General features: G+C 38.2%; 1 protein-coding gene across 2 annotated transcripts in view; it reads left to right on the forward strand.

Annotated features, from left to right (window-relative positions):
• The window catches only part of Zfpm2 (zinc finger protein, multitype 2), a 431,825-nt gene that overhangs the window by 82,349 nt on the left and 323,050 nt on the right, over positions 1-26,426 (forward strand). Inside the window, 1 exon segment of one of the 2 annotated variants that reach the window (NM_001130501.2) lies at positions 15,115-15,273. Within the exon segment in view, the coding sequence (NP_001123973.1) occupies positions 15,115-15,273 (159 nt within the window). 2 annotated transcript variants of the gene reach the window in all.

The raw sequence follows: 26,426 nt of genomic DNA on the forward strand, positions 1-26,426 counted from the left end.
ATATAAATATATATTTAACATTAACATATGATAATATATTTAACATATACATACAGAATATGTATATGTACATTTAAGATACTGAAATGTCATAGATCATTGTCAGTTCTAAAGCAGAGCGTTCTCAGACTTCAGGGTCTGCATCATTTCTTCCTGAATTCTCGTATCCTGGTCCTTCTTATCTGAGACAGAAACAGAAAGGATGTGGGACTACGGGGTCAGTCGTCTAGGATGCTCCTGGGTTACACAGTGCTTACTGACTCGTCCTTAGGAAAAGCTGACGAGGGTTGGGGATTTAGCTCAGCGGTAGAGCACTTGCCTAGCAGGCCCAAGGCCTGGGTTCGATCCCCAGCTCCGGAAAAAAAAAAAACTAAATAAGGAAAAGCTGATGATCTCCCTAACTTTGCAGAGACCAAAATTGCCATCTAGAGAATGCCATTCATTTTTAAGGAACTTTCGTAATTATTACTAAAATGCAGATTTGGCTGAGGGCCAAGATTCCACCTCAAACAGCAGAAACTAAGGCAGTCTGCCTCAGAGATCCTGGTGATTACATCCACCGAACGTGAGCGGGCTCCTGCCAGACTGGAGAAGTCTCCTCTGTGTTCTCAGTGCAGTCTTGTTGCTTCAGTGAGTCGATAGGCATTTCAAAGGAGTGGACTCGTGTCATTGCTCCCTCAAACAGTTCCAGAAGTATACTTCTGAACTGCTGGAAACAGAGTTTGTTTTGTTAAATCAGGGTCTCCGTATGTAACAGGGCTGGCCTTGAATCTGCATGCGTCTGTTTTTTCTCAAGAATGCTGGGGTTACTGATGTTTGCCTCTGTACCTAATAGTACCTCTAGATGTTATTAGCTACACAATTATAGAATGTTTATTATCTAAACAGGTCTTTGTTTTAAATTCTTTGTTCTAAATTCTAAATCCTCTTTTTAGTTTTAATGGCTGAGTTAGTGATCTGTCACCTTATTTATTCAAAAAGTCTTATTTCTCAATGATCTTGGATACACAAAATGTTACTATATAGAAAAGATTTCTTATTAAGTCTTTCTACAATGTTGTATGTGTCTAGATTTTCACTGGCTGATATTTTTCCTGTGGAAACAGCAACCCCGATCACATTGAGTTGTACTAAATGGAAACAAACCATAATATAACCGTTAGGCTGAGTGATTCTTCTATGCTGTGATCCCTTCCCTCAGCGTGCACACAAGTATGCATCATACCTCACTTCACTTTTACATGCCGAGTCTTTCAAAAGAGCTTCTAAAAGCCTCAGTTGCTATTTATGGAATCTATGTAGATGACTTGAGAACACTTAGAATCCTCACCTCACCAGCAGCTCTGAGAGAGATTGGTATACAGGACCCCACTATCTCTGGCAGCTCCCACTTTAACCTATTCTAGTTGGCCACACATTATAAAAAACCCAAACCACCTAGTTAATGCTTTCCATATCCTAAATTTTATGTACTCCAAAGAGCTGGGGGAAAAGAATTCCCACCCAATATCCCCTTGAACTACGTTTGCACATGGAACCCAGAAAATCCTTATTTTCAGTGTGTAAAATCAAGGGCCACACTGAGATGGTGTGTCTCTTTAGTAGCAGAAGTTAAACTTCACAGAAAGGATGGTACAGAAGCAATAGTTCATATTTTTATCGATGGATACCCAACCTCCTACAGTAGGACAGAGCATGATCCAGAAAGAAAGACTAAGATCTGAAGAAAAAAAATGACCTTGTGCGTTTACAAGGTGATAACGGCCTCTCTTGCCTAATCTCATGTGCTGTTGTACAACTCAATCAACTTCCTCCCCCATCCCTACGGGTTCACCTGACTGACCTCTGTGTCCTGTCATGGAGTCTGTGTCAGCATGACCTGGAACACATAAATAAGAACTTGTCCCTGGGGACTGTCATAGACCTGCTTGAGCTGAGGGATGGACCTTAAGAGGTCACTCTTACATCAGACCTATATAACACAAACTTAATATACACTAAAGTTAATGTCCTTAGTAGAAGACTGCAATGTAAATCTGGAGGCAAAGTCAATAAGGGGAGAACCACCTCTAGGTACCAGATGAGAAGTTTCTAAGGATGTGGAGGAAGCCAGACTTCTCCAAACCTTTGCCATCCTCCACTGATAGTTGATCAAATATTAGACTGACTCCATGGTGGAATGCTGGATAAGAGAGGTATTGTATGGTGCTGGGTGATGGGAAACATAGTTTTCGAAGTCAAAAAGCATGAGCTCACATCTACAGAGGGGTCAGTAGCTAACAGTGAGTAGGGACCACTAATTTATTTTGCATTTGCATTAGGATTTTCTTGCCTATATTTTTAAAGACCAAGAGTAAAATGCTTTAAATATACGAATTCAAAGAATAAGGGCTGAAGTAATGGCTTTTCAAACAATGACAGGAAAATAAAATCCCAGCTAGGAAGAGATTAGCAATGCTTAAGGGAGACCAATGTGTTTGCTTTGTAGAACTTACATGGCTCTGGCTCTAGGTAGTGGAAATAAATAACATGAAAACCAGCAGCTGAAGCAAAACAAAAGCAACTTGGAAACACAACAACTTCTGTTAGAAGCACCCTTTTATATTAGAAAACAGGAAAGTTAATTCTCTGTTCTTCATTCAATGTGCAGGCTAATCTATTCCAAAGCTCAGAAACCCTGTTAAGAACAATCTGAGTTCAATGATCTTGGGTTGCAGAGTCCTCTGAACTTGTTGCCAGTATGCTATGCATTAATGGCTGGTAGATGGAATATTCTGGAAATGTTTTACCTGGTAGACGTGGTGTGATATCATTGGTTTAAATGAGAAAGGACGTTAAGTTTGGATGGCTGCTAATGTGAACTTCCCTAGTTGTATTCAGGTAGATGTTATGAAATCCTGGAAACAGGGACTTTACAATTTACCTTGCCTTCAGTAGACATTGTGAGCACGCAGTTTGAGCCTACAGACTGAAAGAGGAAATGAGACTCTATTTAACTGAAAAGAAAGATGCCCAGTTTTCTTTCCATACATGACGCTAAAGGAATGCTTCAGTTAGAAGTCCATAGAAAGTGTGGAGGCTGATTGGGGTTTATGAGACAAACATGGGGTGCTTGGAGCCATCACTGGACAGTTCCTTTATGAGAGCTCTCCACCTTTGTCTCACCCTGTAACTCCTGCCTGTAAAGGTACTTGATTTTATTCTGGGTAGGCTTTGTTGCAAAGACAAGGGATATTTTTCTTTTAAGAGAGTCCTTAGATGCTTCCTCTGGGTTGTGTCTGCTGGATGGTGTGGGTGGGCTGGTTTGGTTATCCCTGTACTCTGCCTACTCTTCCAGGTCTCGAGAGAGAGCAGAGGCTCCTCTTAAAATTATAGCTTCTTCAAGTGCCCGGTGTCTTCAGACACCCTTTAATGTGCTGGCATAAAGTAAACCTTGTTCCTTGATAGGTTTTATGGACAAGTGCTTTCTGGGCCCCTTGAGATGTTCTCACGTGCTGACTCCAAGTACCGTTACAACCATTAATAACAGCACACAATGCTTTGTTCTAAAGTGTCCTGTTGATGCACGTCCCAGGGTGTGTTACAATGAGAGCTGATTGGACATGTGGATTTTTATTTTAGCTACATTCAGGCTCGTTTATCTTGTTAAGCTCTTTCAGATGGAGATACAGTGAAGGTTTTATTGTTTTATTTCTATGCTCCAAACGTGAAAGAGATGTACCAGGAAGGAAATTCGAAAAAATAATACTTAACCTTGTGAAAGTGGCGAAGTACATAGAAATATATTCTAGCCAGTACATGGCATCCACAGCAATGTTTTGTTCTGCATGAGGGATTTTTTTCCCCTAGCCCTATGTGCATGACTGTGCAGGTTTAGAGAGGGTATCAATCATCATTTTCAGTGTCAAATGCAAACCAAACAGTGCCAATTGGCAGCATTCCAGGCTTGGGAAGCCACCTTATTCGTGAGAAATGGAACCTGGTTCTGTCTTTGGCCTTACCTTGAATATTTGGTCCAAGGGGGTAGTGCAGCAACGCGCAGCTTGGTGGGCTTCATCTGTGGGTCTACAGTGCAAGCTGGCCCTGGTGCTGCGTTCTAAAATCCCACCGACCTACCTTGGTTTGTGCCGAGGCCTGACTCTGATAAGAGCTCACAGTGATGGATGATGAGCAGGAGGAAGTGGGTGCAATCTGGCCAGACTTCTTACTGCCCAGGTCTTCTTTTATTGGCTGAACAGCTCTGCCTGTCAGGGTGACAGATGCCTCATATCTTCTGCAATGCTAGGTCCCCAAAAGAGGAGAATGAGAAGGTGTTAGCACTAAGAAGCTCTTATTCTACGAGAGACTCAAGCAACAGGCTGTAGTTTAAAGTTCTGAGATGCTGATAGCGCTTAGGCTTTTCCTTGGTGTATGGTTTGTTTTGATGTCACTTTACTTTGTTTTGTTTTTGTGCTTTTGTTTGTCTGTTCATTTCTTTTTGTTTTTGTTTTTGTTTTTGTTTTTTGTTTTTTGTCATTTTGTTTGTTTTGGTGGAGGGGGCTTTTCAAAGCCATACATATAAAGAAAGTTGGTTGGAAAGTGGTACAAGGTTCTCCTTTAAAATGGCTCTGTCCTTTGTCCATATTCCTGAAGCTGAGGGAGAAATAGCAAAAAGAGGTTAGCCCGAAGTGACTACAGACTATCCCATGCCATCACAGATTTAATTGAAAGGATGCTATTTTCTGGGCTCTGAATCCACTGAGAGAATGATTCACTACCACTAAGAAAGTAAACCTTCTCTGGCCATTCACTGCATACACAACCCTTAGAAGCCCAGGGGGAGGGAGGTCTGAAGAGAGAGCCTCAGCTACGATGGTAAGAGTGTCTAGCCGAGGCTGGAGCCTGCATCACGCGAAGTTATTCTATTATTTATTTCAAATGACGTTAATAATATGATTTGGACTGTTACACAATAACTCCTGACTGGTCTTTGTGTTCAGCCACAGTTCTCAAATTTGAGCAGTTACCAGGTTTACCATACGGTTTGCTAAAAGATTTATGGCCATGACTCTGGAAGGTTCTGGAATCAGGAGATGAGGGGAGAATGTGACAATCAGTTTGAATCTGTTGCAAATTTCTAGGTGATGCGAATCCTGCCAGTGTGCCTGTCTCACTTGGAGAGCCAAGGTTTGCCTGTCAAACAAGTATTCAGCCAAAACTCAGGCATCGTTTCTGCATATATTAATAATTTATTAACTTCACCAGAAGGTTCAATTAGTAGCTAATTACACAGGTAAAGAATTGCTTGAACAGGACACAGTCAGAAGAGGTGTTATTAAAAGATGAGAAGCGAGCTCGATTCAAATTTTATTAATCAAGAAGCAAAACAGAAATTAAGAAAAACAAGTTATATGTTGACCATATACTATATTCCTGATGCAAATATTTGCATTGATTTTTTTTCTTCTCTGGCTGTTTTCTTTTATGTTCTAAACATACCCACATTGCTTCTCAAAATTAAAGGTATATATGACCTATCTTTTGTATATATTTTTTGAAATTACAATTCTCCCTTCCCTTTCTTTACACCAATCCCTCTCCTGAACCCCTTTTCTATCTCTCAAATTTTTAAGGCCTCCTTCCTTTTCTATAGTTACTGTTACACACACACACACACACACACACACACACACACACACACACACACTCACACACTCACATACATATTTCTAAACACATTAAGAAAACCTCACTCACTCTGGATAGTGTGATCTTGAGCAGATCTTTTGAAAGGCCATCCTTAGTTCATGTTGCCAAAATGAAGTCTTTAATGAACTTGGCCACCAATGTCCCTTTCTTACAGTTCCTTTATACACATATTTTTGTCATATATACTAAAAAGAATATCAACCTGTGCAATTTAATTGATTTATTCTACTAAGAGTGAGGATGTAATGCTAATCTGGCGTTAAAGCCTCTATATCTGCATGGTCTTTAGTTACAAAATAAATTTTAAAATTCATTTCTGCTTTTATTTTTACTGATTTAGCTTTGTGGTATAACCATGCAGGGTATCATCTACTGGTGTGTGTGTGTGTGTGTGTGTGTGTGTGTGTTACAATATTTTGCTTGTTACAAAAGTATAGATTTATGTTGATGCTGACTTGAAATTTTTAATGAAAATATGTATATGCTTTCTTCAAGAGGTATGTAAAATTACGAATTTTGATTAATCCACGTGTAAATATTTTTCCGACACGTAGGTACAAAGGGTTTTGTGGGAATGCTCAATTCTTTCATCTTACAACCAGTAAATAATGTTAAAAGTTGAGTGCAGTGGATTCCATGTTATGGGTAACTCCTGAAGTTCCATGGAAGCATTTGCTACTTTTAGAAAACTATTCTATGGTTCCTGAGTTCACGCACTCCAGAGAGGTCCTGTCAGGTTGAGAGAGAAGTGAAGAGGAAAGAACAATGGGTTGCATCCTGTCCAGTGGAATGATTGGGTCCAACTTTAATGATGATGATGATGATGATGATGATGATGATGATAATAATAATAATAATAGTACTGCTAATGATGATAATACTATGATGCGCTTAGATCCGTGCACGTTTGAGCCCTCTGTTCGAAGTCTAATGCAAGGCATTTATACTCATTTCCTACATCTCCAGTGCTATCACTTTACAATTTGATTTTCAATTGTATTACAATTAAATTCAACTGAGAAATCATTAGTTGAATGGGCATTTAAGGCATTCAGACTCAATGCAAAGTTCCAAACATGCTGCTTCCAGCTGCAAATGTGACTAGGGTAGAATTATAACAGAGAAGATAAGAAAATGCTTAAACGCACATAATTCAGTGTGCTATACAAGAACCTCTTTCTGCTTTTCCATTCACACTAAATTGGAGGGGTTTGTTCTGTTCCATTCAGTCTCATGCCTTGCGTTCATAAGTTTGTCTTCTGAGTCAAGGTTATTCTCTTCCTTTAGGGTAGGGTCCTTTCGTTGTGCACCTTGCCGTGATCTCAGTACAGAATATACCTCTTCCATTTTTGGTACCCTGGATATGTACTGGTGAAATGAATAAAGCATGTGTGAGTAAGTGCCTGATAATCTCATGAAGAAAAGGCCTCATTACCATCCTGGGGCTGTAAAACATTATATGAAAACTCCAGGGATGGGATGCAGCTCAGAGGTAGAACACCTGCCAAGCATGCTGGAGACCCTTGGCTTCATCCCTCAAAATGCACACTTACATACACAGGTTTTCACACACACACACACACCCCCCTAAACATACCATATGCACACAAAGACACCAATATATAGAACACACAAACATATACACCGCAAATGCATACACATAAACACAAAAATATATACATATGCACACCCCTGTACATACCATATCACACACCACAAATACATGTACATCATACACATCACAAATACACATACATTATTTACCCAACAAATATAACACACACACACACACACACCTAAGAAAAGAATACCATATACACACAAACACACCTGGACATATCACATACAAGTGCACAGACACGCCAGACACATACCACACACACAAATACAGCACACACACGCGCACACACACACACACACACCAACATACTTGCCACACAAAGCAAAACAAACAGAAAGTAAAAACCAAAATCACCAAATCCCGCCAAACCAAGCAACTCTGTTATAGTATGTTATTATAATTATCCTATTTTATAGTTAAGTTATCTTTTTTGAAATGAGATCTTGTTTAATAGACCAGACTGACCTTGAAGTCCCAATCTACTTTCTAAGTATTGAAATAACAACATTTCAGACATCAGGCTCATATATTGTCATTAATGTCTTATGCAGGCTTTATAAATTTAGTTATAGTGTTTACAAAATGAATTATGTAATCTTTAACATGGATGTGTATGTTAGGATAAACTACATAGATATGGTATGTATATATGTATGTATGTATGCATGCATGTATGTATTTGAGGATTGATACTTAGGAATCCAACGATGTCGATCTTGAAATGTAGCTTCTGCATAAAAGGGAGAGGACTGATTTGGTAAAATCATACTGCCATATTTTCAAGATAAGACTTACCATCTTTAGCATGTTGGGAATCGCTCTATGGGATTCTGGACTAAGACCGATTAAAAAAAAATATTTGAATTTCAATGCTGCTCCTGTCACTAACTTGCTGGGTCAGTGCACAGGTTTTTGCTAATGAAGTGAATTTCCGAGATCCCTGAGTTACTTTCCTGGAGTTATTTAGTCATTAAGGACTCCAGTTTACATGTTGTCTCTATTTCTTCTGTGACCTTATTTCTTCTTCAATATCAGTACTGAATTTGCCAGATAAGATCAATGTGATGTGCAAAGTTTGGGTATATTCTAAAAAATATATTTTGATACTATTATTCAGTTAGTAACTGAATGTTTGAATGTTCCAAACCAGGCATTTCAGGAAAAAACAAACATGTAACAGTTGAGTTGTTTTCGAGTTGAGATATCAAATTGTTAATAGCATCTTCTATAAAAATGGGTACAGATATTATAGCAAAATTTATTCTGTTTATTTAAGATAAAAAGAACACTTTCCCTCAGAGAAACAATTTAAATAAAACTTGACCCTCTCCTCCTTCATTTCCGAGTGCTGTATGGTCAAAGGGAAATTTCCATCAGAAATTCTCTAAAGTCTTTTTGCATTAACATTTCAAAATTCAATTTAAATATCCAAAGATCTCATTTTTAACAAACTTAACAAAACTCAGGTAATTTCCTGAAACTTTTTGATTGAAAGACAGCAGTTGGTACAGATATATTTAGAAAGAAAAAAAATCCCCATGTACAGCTATGAGCAAAGCCCCAAATCAATTATATATAAGAAATAACACATGGCAAGAAATTAATGAAAAAGAAGAATTTCAACTATATGATTCTCTGGTCTGCTACCTGCAGGCAACAAACGTAAATGGGAAAAAATCAACATTCTTCTGGTAGATAAGAAGAAAAATTAATAAAACTGTTTCTTTTCTACCAGATCCCCTGATGCCACCATTGTTGGATGTGTGTGACTGCAGATACAGCGTCTTTTCCCAAAGTACTATTTTTTTTTAGACTGCAGAAATAAGGTTTTATTCTTGCTGTTAAGCTCAATTACGTGAGCTAGTATGGATCTGCACTGTCCAAAGAGCATTCCTCTTTCCTGTCCCTTCTCATTAAATGACTCTGTGGGATATGCATGAGACAAATGTAATAGGAACTGAGTATGAGGCATTTTGCAATGTGCCCACAGGATAATGATGATTCATATGGATGTCTGAATGTAACAGCTGAAAACTCTGAGGTGAGCTGCAGAGAGCCACAGAAATACATCCCTCATTAAATAAGGAAAATATCTGCTTTAAAAACATATGTATATATCTATATATGTATATATAATATAACTTATATAAAGGGCTTTATATTTTGTATGGTATAAAGAATAGCTTGAAATGAGTGAAGAAGTTGAAGGTAAGATACAGGTAGTTAGAAACCAAGATATCTAATAGGAATCCACTGGTTCATTTCATCACATACAGAAAAATGTAAATTAGTTTAAAATGAAAAGTTGCATTTTAACTTTCACATATTAATGGGAGTGTGGAGGTTTAACATATTGTATATTACATTATAAATGTGATTCCGAATTTGTTCCTTTCACTTTTATATGTTTATAACTTTAATGATACTACCGCTGGGCAAATGTAGTTCAGTTGTAATGTGGTAATTCAAGCAGGTTGTATTTTGTCTTCAGTATGATTTTTTGGAGGCCCCTATTGACCTCTCTCTCTCTCTCTCTCTCTCTCTCTCTCTCTCTCTCTCTCTCTCTCTCTCTCTCTCTGTCTCTCCCCCTCATGTGTGTGTGTGTGTGTGTGCTTGTGTGTGTGTGCATGAGTGCTCCTGCATGCATATTTGTGCATCTTCTTACTCCTTTGTCTGAATACATCTGTTCCAAAGGACCTTTATAGGAGGCATAACACAGAAGTTAGCAATTTGGACAAAGTCTCACTATTTTCAAATTCTTTAATTTGTTATCATTCTGAAATATGTAATCCGTTTGTGTGGATGCCTTGCTCTGTGTGCACAAAGTGACAAAGTTTGTGGTGACGTTTTAAATTTTTAACATTAATAATACTGCCTTATACTAATAGAGTGAAAAGCACCCTGCATTTTAAAAATTGGAATTAAAAGGTCTAGAAGTATTTGTGGTTTTCAGAGAAAAACCTAACGAACAGAATTTCTGAGCACACTGTGATGGATTATTGTAATTATTGGGAGTGATAATATTTTAATGTGACTTTCCCCTACCTGTCAGCTGAAATCAAGGCTGCCCACTACTCTGAAACAATCTCATTTTGCTAGGTGGCTAGCCTTGTGCAGCCTATAGAATGCTTAGAATATTAATGCGTGTGAGAGATCGAATGTTCTCCGTAGTTCCCCTTTGACAGCGTCTTGTTTTAATCGCAATGCATGCAAATGCAAGCCAAGCTAAGATATGATGAACTAAGGCCAATGAGTGCTTAAGGGGAAAGATTTCCTACAGGGGATATTGCATTTAAGCCATGGAAATTGTCATTTCTTTTTTGTCTCCATTTGCGGTACTGTGTGTTAATTTCTGCAGAAATAAATTCATTTTGTGGGTGCCCTTATTCTGAAACATTATCTAAATGGAGACTTTTCTGGCCTTTAGACGAGGGTTGCGTTGTTTATGGTAGGCTGCCAAGGCTGAAGTTATACAGCAAAACAATGTGTGTTGAAAGACAAGTGTGTTTGGTTTTGAAGGTATTGCATTGGTCACTGCTTTCTTACGATGCCTCATGCTGCTGCAAATTCTAATCTTCTTTCTGTATTTTTGCATGTCCTTGTATATTACCTTCAAATTTTCTGTGTCTACTCCTTCCTCTTAATTCAGTTACCACAGACATACTTGGGGATTTCATTAGCCCCCTGAAATTTTGGCAACAGTTTCTCAAAAATTCCTTCATCGAGAAGATTAACTCTCCCCTAACTGCTTCACAGCCATACAAGAACAGTTCACCATTTTCATTCCACTCGAGGACGATGGTCACGCCCCTGTATAGGGCAGAGTGACTTTACCACTGTGTGTGTCCACTTAGGCCATTCAATCATTCCACACAGAAGTCTGGGCTTCACACAAGCAACTCACAGGGCTGCTGATCAGTACCGCTGGGTGCTGTGGATTTACTTCACCTTTCCTTCTGTCAGTCTCGTTCCTAGAACACAAAGGTAGCTATGGCCAATTCAAATGTGCCCGAGCATGCAGTTGTGTCTCTGCTAACAGCGGATCAAATACCCTCCACCAAGGTCCACTCATTTCTGCTCAGAGACAATGAGTTGCACTGTGGACTGTGCCTTTAGTACTGTGAGAGCCATAGTCTTTGGATACAGAGCTCTAAGATGTTAGCATTTAAAAATGTGATCATTGCTGATGTTTACGAACACCAAGACTATTAATTGTGGCAAGAGTGTTTGAATATCTATAAATCAGACACAACTGGAGAGCTGAAATTCAGATTTCCTCACACTTGCCTGCCAAGTGGCCTCAATCAGAAGCAATTTTCTCCATGAGGGCACATGGACCTTGGTTGTGAGCCTTTTCTGGGGAGATATTATTTGTGTCAAATTACATGTGGTGATTTTCCTGAAGTGGACTCTGTGCCCACTAATCCGTACCCAGGAGGTCCCTCTCTTCCTCCTTCCTTCCCTGGTGCTATTAATTACACTTGAGCTTCAAGTGTCTCTTACTCCTTTAACATGCTAGTTTGTGGCCACCGAGGCAGTAGGGAGAGGAAAGAGATCCCATCTTAAGCCAGAAATACTAAACATTTCAAGAAAAACCTCTGTCTTGCCATCTGACTTGATGTTGTCAAAGAAGTGGCTAGTAATTTCACGTTTGAAAATATAGTAAATTATGCAAAGCTGACACATACTTTGGGAAGAATGCAAGCTGACCATTTAATCATCATCTTATACCTTATTTTAAATATTGACAACGGATTTCCATGCCTTTGGAACAAATGAGCTAAAACACGCTTGAGCTTTACACTTAGGCTTTGTGTGAACACAAATGCTCCTTTACATTCTTGGACTCACAAAACAACACTTAAATGTGCTTTTCAATCTTTGGATATGCAATAAACCTATCAGTGATAACTTTTTCATAAACTGAGAAATAAAAATGAAATGTTCATTTCAAAACTGTGAGCCTATTTAAGATTAGTAGTACATTAGTTTGGTGTGAGGTTTACTGAGCACAATCTGTGTTTCAGTGTTACTTACCTTCCAAATGGTAGCATGAGCGATATTCTAATACAACTATCGAATTTAATATAGAACTGGAGCCAACTTACTATTCCTTCTTAACTATTCAGCAACATTATCTTTCATAAAAGATCTTGCAAAAATTTCATTATTTCTGATTCAATTTTTAAAAAGAATGCATATATAGTTAATTTTATTTTTATAATACATATGCAAGCATGTTCTCTAGGTGTGAGAGATTTTATGATTTTCATACCGTGTGCATGAACTATTCACATATTTATTACATGCTTGGAATTTATTTTTGTAAGCAAAATTATGGGTATATATTTTCAAAGAAGAATCTGACCTCCAAAGTATTAAATAATGTCATTTCTTTTGCAATGTATATTAAACCAGTTATTTCACAAATTGATCCCACACGAATTGCATAAAGTATGGACAACCAGATGCTTTATTTTGCCATCTACAAAGATATTATCCTGATTTTACGTGAGGGGGAACAGATACTTCGGTTGACTTTTAGTCAAAAGCTCAAGACACATGCTCTGAAGTTAACGTGTTATATGCCTATGAAAAAATAATTAGGGAATACGGAGTAACAACTGGCTAACACTTTGGTCTTTATTTGCTACTTGTATTTTACACGTTTGTGTCTGGAAGGAAATGTGTATAACTAGCATACACTAATTTGCACAGTAAGGCATGATGTTTGAAGAAAAAAAAGATGTTCAAAATACTGCACTTTACAAAGCAGCAGCTTCACTCAGTGGTCTCACCTTGTTCTGCTAGCTGATTTGCTTAGCCTTACTTTCCAGACTGTAAAACGGATTCAGCAGTGAAAACTCTCATACCTAACATCCCAGACTCCAGGAAGCACGTTGGTACACCCCCATCAAAGGAAAATGAAATTTATTTTAGGTTTCCTTTTTACAAAACATTAAATCAAATATTTTAGACAAATACAAAGAAAGAAAGGTCATCATTAGCGTCTTCGCTAGATAAGTCATTAATAAGTGTCTTAATGTATGTTCAAAGTACCTATATGTCAGCAGGATAGTGATATCTTGCTGTTGGTTATAGATGGTGTGCCCATTTCATTATTTGACATAACTATAGGAAGATATCGGTGGTAAACTTGAAATTATTAATGACAGAATAAAACTAACATGAGATCCATGAATTTATCTATTTTTTGATTCTTAAATTTAACTGTAAGAAGTGTTACAGTTACCACAGTATTTAAAGTGAACATTTCTTGTTTTGAATTAAGGGAAAATAAGTTGTAAAGGAAAAGTTTGGCTTGGATGTCCCTTAATTTAAAAGCATGTAACGAATTCTATCCATATAAATGTTGTGCGCCAGTTCAGTCCTGAGGACATTCACTTGGGTGACAATCCTACACACACCACTGGATATAGGTATGTTGGCCTACTGGGTATAGGTATGTTGGATATGAAATAATAATATCGAAGCATTTTAAAGCATTTATAATATTTCTCCTTTGACGTAAAAGCTTGATATTATATTTGTAAAAACAGAGATTGAGTGAGAGAAAGGAGACACACATAAAGACACACACACACACCCAGAGAGAGAGAGAGAAAGAGAGAGAAAGGTGTAGAGAGACAGAGAGACAGAGACAGACAGAGAGACAGAGACAAAGACAGAGAAAAGAGTAAAAACTTAATCCTAGAAGTATTTTCCCTGTCAAGACCAGTGACAGACTGACAATTAGTGCAGATTACCATAATTGTGTTCTACAGATAAAAATGCCACATTATGTCTTTAGGAGAAAATGCAGGCTTCGACTTAGTGAAGCGAGTTAGCTACATTTATTCTTTAACAACATGGAGATCCCTGTCATCGTTTCAGAGTCTCTGAACAACTGCAGCCCCTCGCCCGCCCGCCCCATTTCCTTTCAGTAAAATAGGTCCGTTAATGTCGTGTACCTCACTCTCATTCTCTCCAAGGAAGGTGTATTTTTATTGCTGAAAAAGTATCACATAAATACAAATTACATTTTTTCATTAGAAAACTACTTTTCATTTCAGAAAAAAATTCAATTAATTGTGAATAGGGTTATGCTTTCATCAGGGAGAGAAATATGTAATTTTTCTTCAAGCCTCAAACACGTATAATGAAATCTTTTCTTGAAATCCACTCTTAAGATGGATTTTTAAAAGTATAGACTTTATTAAAATCTCGTTTCAATTAAAATACATTCAATTACTGTAAATCTTTATTAAAATCGCAGGTAAAATTGTTCAGCAGTGTAAGAGAGACGTGTGCTCTTTACCAGACTGTTCATTCTAACAGACGAGCAAAACGTGCTAAGGTTCGCTCAAGACAGAGACTCTGTGTGTGTGTGTGTGTGTGTGTGTGTGTGTGTGTGTGTGTGTGTGTGTGTGTGTGTGTGTGTGTAGGGCTCAGTACTCGGGGAGCGGGGAATGGAGACTGAATTTACTTTGCATGTAATCTCCTCTGGCACTGGCTTCCTTTGCCATCTCAACAGATGTAGTCTTTCTTTCCTTTTCGAACATTATAAAATTTACTTATTTTGTAAGTTTCCATACAACTGCTTGTTATATATTAAGCGTGTTCACTTTCCATATAACCTTACCCACTGTTTCTTCCATGGCGTTAGCCTGTGTGAGTATTCTTGGGATGACTTCCTGTAATTCTCTTTCCTCACCTCGGTGATCAAAACTACTCCGCTTAAAGGATTTTTATTTCATTACCTTCCTAGAATGTGTTCGGTACAGTGTCCCTGATTCTTTTTCAAGGGCCGCTGGAAGATGCCATCGAAGATGAGGAAGAAGAGTGTCCCGTAGAGGAGGCTGACGTCATCGCGAAAGGAGACTTTCCATTGGAGGAAAGCTTCCCCACAGGCTTCGAGTCAGAAAATCTGAGCTGTGAAGAAGTGGAGTTCTTTTGTAACAAAGGTAATCCTTGAAGGCTACATGTAGATAATTTTATAAATTTTTATTAACCTTCGGATGGAGTAGTGCCAACATATAATGCCATTATCTCTTAATATGGAAGATTAAGAAGTAAGAAGCACTTTTTGTCATTGTAACAAACAATTTCATTTTGATAATATTTTTATATTCATATATTTTAATACCCATTGGCAAGTTCCCTGAGTTAATTTCCCTGTTGGTTGGTCAACTAGTTATAACGTATTTGATGTTTATCAAATGTCTTCTTCGTTCAATGAGTGGTTACTGAACTCCAATTGTTTGCATAGCTCTAATACTGAATACCGAGCGAAGCAGAGAGCCGGTCAACCCAAGACTGTCAGTCCTTCCGGAAACTTAGTGCTGTGGGTGATTACTTTAACTTTCAACACTGCTGTTAGGTTATTGCTAACTTCTTAGCATGATCTTTTCTTCTATACATACTTGCCGGACACACACTCAAGCACGCGCGCGCGCGCGCACACACACACACACACGCGCGCGCGCGCGCGCGCGCACACACACTATAATCCAAGATGTACCCTATACAAGACTCAATTTATTTCTAACCTTGACTTTGATCACTAATATATCACCTGGCATATCTGTTTTTCCTGAAATTGTTTTTTGTTTTACATAATACTTTTATTATCTATTTTCATTACTTTGCTTGATGTCCCAAGTGGGGTAAAACGTCTATTCCTCCTATGCTGTCACATGATGTCATATATGTTGGGATGATTTTCTAGGTGTAGAACAGCTGCTTGTGCTAATTCAGCCTGAATGTATCCTAGACAGCCAACTGCCTGACTGACTGCATGTCTGTCTCCACCTGTGTGTGTGTCTGTGTGTGTGTGTCTGTGTGTGTCTGTGTGTGTATGTGTGTGTATGTGTGTGTGTGTCTGTGTGTGTGTGTCTGTGTGTGTATGTGTGTGTGTCTGTGTGTGTGTGTCTGTGTGTGTGTGTCTGTGTGTATGTGTGTGTATGTGTGTGTGTGTCTGTGTGTGTGTATGTGTGTGTCTGTGTGTATGTGTGTGTATGTGTGTGTGTGTGTCTGTGTGTGTGTATGTGTGTGTGTGTGTGAAAGAGACAGACACAGAGAGAGAGAGAGAGAGAGAGAGACTGACTTGTGGAAGCATGCCATTTTCAGTCAGTTCAGAGAGGTGACATGAGCTTGAGTGTGTGTTGATTGGACTCACAATCTGAAATCAAGAATGCTGATTTAATAAATATCTTTAAATGGATATTGATGGTCTCGTGGATTTACAGAAAAATTTGAAAGTTCCAACCTCGCATTCTCCTGTTGGTGGTGTTTTAGAAACAAAGCAACTCCACTCGTTCTGGTTCCTCAGTTCAGCAGAGCTCTAACCTCACTGGAATCTTCCAGAAAGCCAACAGTGGCCTTGTGACATGATGCTTTTATCTCTCAACAAGACAAATTTGAAAATTAAAAGAACAGAAGCTTGTTTCCTTAGGCTCAGATTTCAGGCCAATATAATATTTCTTGGAGATGTTCTGGGTTCTGTGTCTGTCTCTCAAGAATATGTAGTTTACGCAATGTATATAAGCACTTGCTGAGGTATTGAGGAATATTTGTTTTTAAATTACACGTAACACCATCTTATTCTTTGTTTCTATAAACTTACATGTCTATATTTATTATAAAGTATCTATCTACCTTAGGCTGTGGTGTCATAAAAGAGAGAAAAGCTAAGGGATGAAAGGCACCGCCCCCTCTTCCCTTTGGACTTTTATTGTTAAAGAGTTAAGACAGAAACTTAGATTTCTAGTTATGTGCCTGATATAATAAAAAGCAATTAATAATTGCATTAATTAAATGGTGCTAAATATATGCATTTTAAATTTGGGGATGATCTCTACTGAGGGTTTATGTTTAATAGAAGAGTTTCATAAAGCCACACTTTAAGTAATTGTTGGCGGCAGGTAGACTTAGAGCAATTGGCTTTTTGAGGACAGTATTTGTGGTTTTGAGACAATGATACTCATCTACACTAACAAGAATCAGGACTCAAAGAATGTAATGGCAGGCATTTGGGAGGCCAGGAAAACATTGAATTACAATTATTATGAATGTTGTTTAATGGATATGATTACTTGAAAAGTACTTGAAAATTCCAAAGATATTTTAAATGTATAACCAGTAATAGCAAAGAGATTGCATTAAATGGCATGTAAGTATTATAAAACAGTCCCTTAATGTTCAGTTTGAACTAAAAAAGTCTTCCATGGGAGTAAGAACTGATTTTTTTTTTTAAGATTTTATTTATTTTATGTGAGTGCACTGTAGCTGTCTTCAGACACACCAGAAGAGGGCATCCAATCTTATAACAGATGGTTGTGAGTCACCATGTGGTTGCTGAGAATTGAACTCAGGACCTCTGGAAGAGCAGTCAGTGCCCTTAACCTCTGAGCCATCTCTCCAGCTCCAAGAACTGATATTTTCATGTACTATTTTCATTATAAATGCCATTGTTACTATTTTGTTTTACTGTGGCCTGAATAATAGGAGACAATTCCATTATTTTACTCTCATAAATGATGAGAATAAAATGGGAATTCCCTCTAAAGTCAGTAGAAATAGTTATGTAAGGAAGACAAAGCTGATAGATACTGTACCCTCTTGGTGTACAGAGGGCACAGTGTTTCCTCTCTCTCTCTCTCTCTCTCTCTCTCTCTCTCTCTCTCTCTCTCTCTATCTCTCTCTCATCTATCCCTTCTCTTTACTTTCTGTTGTTTAAATGCAATTGGAAGAGAAATTATTCTTCTTTGACAAGCAGAACTTAATCTTTGTGTACAAGGTCACACTGTGTCAGTGATAGAAGGTAATCCCTGTGTATTTGAAGAGGGAAGAGGTAAATCATTAAAGTTATAGAAGAAGTTAAAGGCTTAAGCAAACAAGTGTTGTGACTGGAAAAGTAGGTATGAAATGTTATCCTTAACAATAATATTTTCACTAAAAACCAATTTTTGTACACAATTTTGATCATTTATGACAACTCTAAACTTGTCATTCTACATCAGAAAGTGAATGAGATTGCTTGAAGTTTCGTTGCCTGAAGATATTTTCATGATTCTAATCTAGCCATGATCTAGTTATTTTAATGATTTCATAGATAAATTTGTAGATATAAGGTATATTTACCTAATAAACAATTTTTAGTTGACGATTCCATACCACAAATATATGAGTAGAGTATGTCAATTCTTCAAGCATGATATATTGACACATGCCTATGGAATAATAAGAAGCAGACTTATAAAGAGACTGTATGTATCTTCACTGATATTTACTCATGGATTCTTTTATAAAATTCATTCTATGCTATTATAACTCTGTAATTTTTTAAAGAATAAGAGAAAAAGCTTTATTCCTTAAATATCTATGAAAATGCTGCTAATTCTAGGCCAAGGGTCCTACATTTGTGATAGCCCACACTATGTAGGAAACTTTCTATGGTTAGAATGATATTTTACTCTCTGTTTTATATTTTTCTCTATTTCACTGGTTTCATCAAGTTTCTAGCTAATGGGCAAGATTTTGTGCACATCTGGAAGAAGTCATTAATATTAAAGCTGCAGGTTCCTCTAACCCTGGGACTCAATATTGCCCAGTTCAGTCTAGTAATGGTAAAAGCACACAGATGTCTCCTATGTATTTTATGTTTCTTTAATATGCTAAGTTCTCATTTCCTGAATTTATCTCAGAGCTCGCCTTGTTTGAGTGGCAGGCCTAAAATTCTGTACAAGATTCCTGAACCACCTCTTGGTTTGGATAAGCTCTGTGTTCTTCATCTTCACAAGAAAGACTTGTTTACAACAAGAGGTTCCTTCAAACTGGTTTGGGCTTCTGATATTTTAAAATGTTAGACAAATTGTAACAAGATGGCTCAGGTCATAACATCTTCTTTTGTCCTAAATTGCTTGGCTGCTTGCCTTCCCAGCGTCTGTGACAGGAAGGAAACAAGCAAGAATTATTTCCTGGAATTTACAGATGACTAAGACATCTATACTGGGCCCATAAGTGCCACATACTTCCTGTGGTGCTGAATTATTTGCTTGAGTTATTTCACCTTCTTATCTCTGTTTAATGTAGAAAACGAGAACATACTTTCACATGTGTATAAAACTAAGCCTAGTGTTAATAATTAGTAAAAGTGGGATTCCTTATCCGAATATTTAAGTTGGTTAATGACTGAAGTGAAGTAAATATGTTTTGGGATACATTGTAGGAGTATGTCACAGGATGTGTGAACAGGATGTGTCAGATGGGTGTCACTGTAATGTAGTAAGTTGCTGAGCTATGGAAAAGGTGTCTGCAAAAACCCTGTGTCTACGAGCAGCTGAGATGTCAATAGCCGTGATCTGGGAAAATTACTTTCGAGTTATTAGAAGTCGTTCTGTGATTTTATGGTCTCTAAACAAGCTAAGAGGGAATATAATACTGTCAGTCTTGACATCAGGAGATAGAAAACCCAACTTCTTTTCCTACTATTTAGATATAAAGAATGACGGAGAAATTGTTAAGTAGTGTGGACACCTGAGAGACACTGAGGGAAATTGGAGCTGACAAAAGGCAGCAAAGCAAAAATCCCTGCAATAAGAGAACATGGTGGGTGATGATGGACGTTCTCACGCAATCAAATGTTGATATAAGTAATATTCAGAACAGGAAAGGATCTTTTAAGCACACTTCCCAAATGGGACATTGTAAGCTGCATTAAGAAAGCGTAATAGAGCCCACGTTACTCAGTGTTGGAGTCAGCAGGGAAAGTAGTTATGAAATTAAATTTAAAAAAAAAAAAACAAAAAAAAAAAACCAAAAAAACAGAAAACGAACCAGGTTACCAGTACCTTCCAGCCCAGTTCCACAGATAAAGTCAATGGAGCTCAAAGCAGAGTAATATGCATCTACAATAACAAATGACAAGAAAAAGAGGAGTTTAACGAAACAAAGAGCTCTATTTTGTGTGGTGGACATTGTTGAGGACAAGAGAAAAACAGGGTAAGGTGGAGGAGTGACATTACATCTTTGGGGACACACTTGACTTTATAAAGAGTGATGGGTAAGGCAGACTGGGCTCCTTCAACCTACTTCTCTGTGTACCCCTGAGAGGGTAGTGTTAGACAAAGCCAACAAAGGCCAGCAGGGTGCCCGAGGCAGGGGCTTGTTTCATCAGGAACTTGTGTTGAACCCCACCACTGTGGATGGGGTTGGGAAAGGACTGTAAAAGGAGATTGGATGTATGGGGACGCTAGAGAAGAAGGCAGACAGGAGGTAACTTGCATTTGCCTATCGAAGAATGGTGTGTAGAAAAGGAGGCTGGAGGCAGGAAACTGAGACGTGTATGTTGGAGAAGCTGTCAAAAATACAAATAACCCAATCAGAACCCTCCTTTTAGCCAAGAGCTTGATGAGACTCCATCTGTAGCTCATTAATATAAATTCCACGGTAGCACTTGGTGGGTGTTTGGGGACAACCTGTGTCACCTTGCTCCTTTCCCCATCCCAGAGTTGGGTCAGTCTTTTTGACAGATTCCCACGTCCTTGCATAAGAAAATTAAGTGTAGGAAGCCAGTAAATCTGAACAAATTGGAACTGATTTCATTATTATGCTTAAGGAGATGTGTGCTAAACCCATGGAGGTGTCCCTGCCCTCTACCCCTCTCCTCTATCCGCTTTTGTAATTTGGTTGAAAAATCAGTAACAGTGGGAAAGCTGTGTCTTTTTCTTGAACTTTATATAACAACCTAAGCCTAGCTTCTTAGCATTCATCTTTTCTACCTGTCCTCAAACATGTAGTATTTCTGCTTGCTTTTCAGGAGCTAGTCAACTGAAATATTCATGTTACTATGTCTTTTAGTTTCTTTATTTGTCTGAATTTTTTTCTCCTCAGTAAATAAAGACGTCTATTTCTATCTCTCACTCAGCTGAGTTCTTTCTGTGCTTGGCCCTCCCTTTTCTGAAGCATTACTGCCTTCTCAGGTGCTGGGGAAGGAACCAGAATCCGCAGAAGGCAGGTGTGCTGTAACCTCTTTGAGCTGAATAAGGAAGGGGATATTTACAAAGTTCTTCCTTTTTTTTTTCTTAACGGGATTAAGAAGCTCAGCTCCTTAAATTCTTGCATATAGCATTGACATTTCCAGGGTGTGTTTGGATCAGGGAGTTCAAAGAGAAGGAGTGAAAGAAAAAAGCCAATATGACTTTGTTTTTTCCTTGCTGGAGGAGCTGTTTGTGCAAATCGCCTATAAGCTTATTGACCTGAATCTTTGACTCCTTGTTTTTCCTGGATTTGGCTGGAGTGGCGACACTGATGGAGCACTGATAGGGCTGATTGAGCAGCCCCCAGCTTCGCTTGGCATGGACCTGGCTTCCCTTCTCCACCACCTCCCTCCCTTTGCATGACATTCTTGTTCCTTGACAAACCTTAGGTTTTCCTGGACCCAGTTCTTGTTCATTTGTTCTTATTCATTTGCTGTTGCTGTTGTTGTTTTGTTGTTGTGTTGTTGTTGTAAAGCATTTTAAAATCACTCTGTTTTCCTTGCATAGGTATCCTACAGTGAGAGCTGAGGAACCATGATTTTTTTTAAGGAAGTAGAAATAGAAATGAGAGTTGTGTCCTCATGTTATTAATCTCATGATAAACGGCACATCTGTGTCATCGTGATGTCATTCATTATAGCTGTTTTATAAATCCCCACACTGTGACTTTTATTTGGAATTGGGCACAGCGTTTTAAGAGACAATTATTGGGAAGACAAGGGAGCATTTCAACAACCCCATACTTATAGGAGAGAAGAAAGGGCAAGGTATTTTATGGAATTGGTTTTTTGATTGGCAAAACCAGATGAATTAGTAAGGGTTTTTGTTTGTTTGATTTAATATTCTGAATAGAAGGGCCAGATAAAGCCCTGCCTGCTTACCTCACCTCAGAACCCATCTCAAGACAAAAATTTCAACAAAGTGAGAAATGATTGCCTTTACCCTTTATATGACTTGGCTCGCACTGTAGTATGTATAGGAGTTGTATATGATAGCATATCCTAGGAGTTTGGTTGGTTTGGTTTGGTTTTTGCATCTGACAGTCTCTGTGCATTTTCTTCCTATGAAATGAGTACTGGAATGGCACATGTGCAATCCTCTGATGTTATTTTGCGAAATAAATTTGAAATTGGTAAGACATGATCAACATTCATCTGTTAGAATTTCTGATATCTTTCTTTTTGTCCAGCTGAACACATAAATAAGGCTTGGGAGGTGTTTGCTTCTTTTCAATGACATCCTTATTTTAAGTAAGCAACATGTTTGTAACAGCAGGAATGCAAATTACTCTGAAGACCATTTTATTATACTTTAGAAAAATTGTTCATTGCTTTAAAATGTAAGGTTTTTTTGAAAGATCAAGAAGCTTTTCCAACTAGGGAGATTTATTTAGATCTGTTGTTTGTTCTGAATGTTAAGAGTAATATGAAGAATAATCTATCTAATCATCTCCTGATATTTTACTTATATATTATTGGTTGGCTTTTCCTGTTTTAATCTAGATAGTGAATTAGTTAATCATTAAATTTAGCTGAATAATATAAAAGAGAACTTCTTATTTGTAAGCCTGTTTTAATTGCTTTCTTGGTGATGTTTTTGGGCTGAATGAAGATTCAGTGTTTCTTAAGAAAGCGTTTTTAATCAAACTGCAGTTATGTTTAAAGTCTGTTTATCTCAGTGTTATTTGCTTTCATTTGTATTTGAGTAGCACCCTCAAGTTTGTCTAGTATTCATATCTATTAACACTATTTATTTTTCTATTTCAAAAATTCATAAGTATGAAGAGCTTTGGTAACTCTCACCTGGGTAGCCAATTTACTTTAACCATATGAGTTAAGTTGGTTCAAACCCTGCATGTTAACTGTTGATTGCATTTAGGGTTTAAGAGAAAATATTCACACTGCAGGGAACATTTCTTGGAAATAGCAGTGTCTCCTCCACTTTTATATCTTTTAGCATCCTGAGTGAGCGATTTCCAGAGTTTCCTGGTTCTGCCCTACCATTTAGTAAATTTAAATCAAATAGGTTTTCAAAGCTCTTAATCTTCTCACATAAAGATTTGCATTTTCTTGTTAGTATGTAAAATTCTATCAGTGTTTGTGTTATCATTTGAGAAGCAACAGGCAGCATTAGGCTTTTGCCCATCCGTTTCCTGATGGGAGAATCTTTATCTCTGGTAGCCCTAAACATAGAAAGTGTAGAGGGAAATGTAGAAAGCCGCGATATGATGAATTTAATTATAGTAATAAAGTCGGTCACTTTTTTGTTGTTTTTCAAAGGTCAAATTAAAATGGCTAGATGCAGGGTACCAACGGATGCTTGCTGATGACTGCAGATTGCTGCCTCAGCACTTTTCCCTTTGAGATCAGACAGATCAGTCTTGAGACTGTGCACCAATTATAGTAATTATAATAATGGTAATAACAACCTCCGTTTTCGGTTTGTCCTCAGAAGCCAGGAAGTTTGTTGCCTATATGTCATTTTGAAATCAGCTCACTGTCAAGCAGGGTAGATGTCATTCTCAGTTTAACTTCCATAGGTTTGTTACCTTGGTCAAAGCAGAAAAACTACTAGAGGTTAACACCACATTAAAATGAGGACATGGAAGACGTATTATTAAATAATTCGTTTAGAAGGAACTGGAAACCTCTGAAGAAGTCTAAACCTTCCTATCACAAGATATTTTAAAATGGGCTTTCTAAGAAACCAATAAAACAACTATATATCCACCAGTAAGAAAAAAAATGTGTCTTACAAAAACCAAAAATTAACAAGGATTAAGTAAATGAATGAGAAATGTACATAAACATTTCCTATCATTTAGTGTCTCTTTGAAAGCTTAGTGAATCATAAACAGTATTTCAGTACCTAGGGAGGGTGTATCAATGATGCATGCACTATATCGAAAGTCCTGGTGACCAATCGTTATGTCACCTCATACGGTAACATGGAATAGGCCACAGTTTCTCACTGTCTTTGCCTTGTCCTCTTGTGGAAGACAACTCAAAGAAACAGAGACACCACAGCAGAGTGTGTGTACTTGGGCTGAAGCCAGTAATAAATGACTAAGGTGTTTTCAAGTCCATCCTAACTGCTTGGATAGGAATTTCAGCCGCATGGAAATGTTTGCAGATTGAACTCTTTTTTAAAACAGTCTGACCTTAACACAAAATAAACCTAAGTAAAAAGCAGGGAAAGGAAGGAAGGAAGAGAGGAAGGGGGCATTGTTTGCAGGCAGAGCTCCGGGCACTGTGAAAACTTTTCACTCTTCTGAAGGAAATGCAGCGCAGCAGATGGCGAGAGAGGAAGCGAGATAAACACAGGAACTGGAAAGGCAAGCAGTCCATTCTAACAGGTTCTGTATCGAAAATCTGGAGGGGTAGGAAGATTAGACAAGGAACTCTTCAGAAACCTGACAGCGGCTGTATCTTACCAAGTCTTATGCACATAGCCGAGATGGAAGGGAGAAACGCACACACTGTAGCCTGTGATTATACATTTCTGACAGTGAGAAGGGAAGATCTTTCTAAGGATTAAAGGCATCGATTTATCAAGGGAGAAATCACCAGCTGAGTCACACAAGACCATCCTCCATCCCTCCAAGGGTTTGACATCGAAATTTGATGCTACTTCTATTGTTGCACTGGAATTAGCATATGACTCTCTACCTGGGGGTCTTGCAGGAACTTTTAGGCTTTTATCTATGCAAATTACACTCCAAGCTAGCTAACACTGAAATATTACCTGATTTTGTTATGTGAGAATTGTTGTATGTAGATGGTCTTCATGTTATATTTTAGAGTCAGAAAGAGAGGTATGTAAAAAATATTTTCATCTCCTAGAATGCTTAACTAAAACAAAGGAATGCACACAATGTGTGGGCACAGTGAGAAGCCTGGGTTAATGATGGGATGATCTTCAGCCTGCATCTGTCTGCTTTAGGCTTTATTGTGCATTCCTGTGCTCTGTCCTGGAAGCTGACAACTGTGGATAAAACCAGTTTATAGTCACTATTTTTTCTTTTTATTCATTCTTCTCTTGTGAAATACAGCCCAATGGCAATCTCTCCTCTGTCTACCTCTCCCAGTTCCAGCCTGTACCTCCCATCTCCTCCATATCAACTCCTCTTCTGTCTCTCCTTAGGAAAGATCAGATGCCCCAGGACTGTGGCATAACAAGATGCAATCAAACCAGGCACAAATCCTCATATCGAAGCTGGACGAGGCGACACAGTAGTAGGGGAAAGGGTCCCAAGAGTAGGTAAAAGAGTCTGAGTCACCCCTCCTTCCACTGTTAGGAGCCCCACAATAAACTCCATATATCACAACATGTATTTAGAGGGCCCATGTGGTCTCTGTGAGCTGCTATGAGCTCTGCTCAATTGATTCTGTGGGCAGTGTTTTCCTCATGTCCTCAACCCCTCTATCTCCAACAATTCTTCCTCCCCTCAAGGTACAGCACAGTATTGTGAGGAATTATGTCATTGATTCTTGACCTTTTTTGTGTTTTTTTTTTTAAGCCAGTACTCTCTTGTTCTACTGTAGGTTTCAGTGCCATTCATCTTCAGGTTTGCAGCCATCCAGGCAGTGTGGACTATGGGCTTCCTCTTCTGTTGTAGGCCTCAATACAATGTCATCGGTTGGCCACTCCAAAAGTTCTGAGACACTGTTGCAGAACAGATTATGGATTGATGTTTTTTTGGCTGAGTTGGTATCCCAGTACCATCACTAGACACTCTGTTTGGCTGCAGAAGAGGCCAGTTCAGGCTCTGCATCTTCTATTACTAGAAGTCCTCAGTGGAGTCCTGCTCATAGGCTTCAGGAAGTTTCCACTGCACTAGGTTCCACAGCAGCCCCTAAAAGCACCTCATTCAAGTCATTTCTCCCTGTATAGTCATTCTTAGGAAGATACGATAATTCTGTATAAATAAGACAAAAAAATAGTTTACATTTAGAAAGAATGTTTTCTCAACAGTAAAATTATTTGTATTGAGGCATTTAAGGTGAGGCATTTAATATCAGGTCACTAATGAAAATATACTTTGAAAATTATGTATTATGCATGCTGTATTCATATTT

This window comes from Rattus norvegicus, chromosome 7 (genome assembly GCF_021556685.1).
Source record: "Rattus norvegicus strain SHRSP/BbbUtx chromosome 7, alternate assembly SHRSP_T2T, whole genome shotgun sequence".
NCBI lineage: Eukaryota > Metazoa > Chordata > Mammalia > Rodentia > Muridae > Rattus > Rattus norvegicus.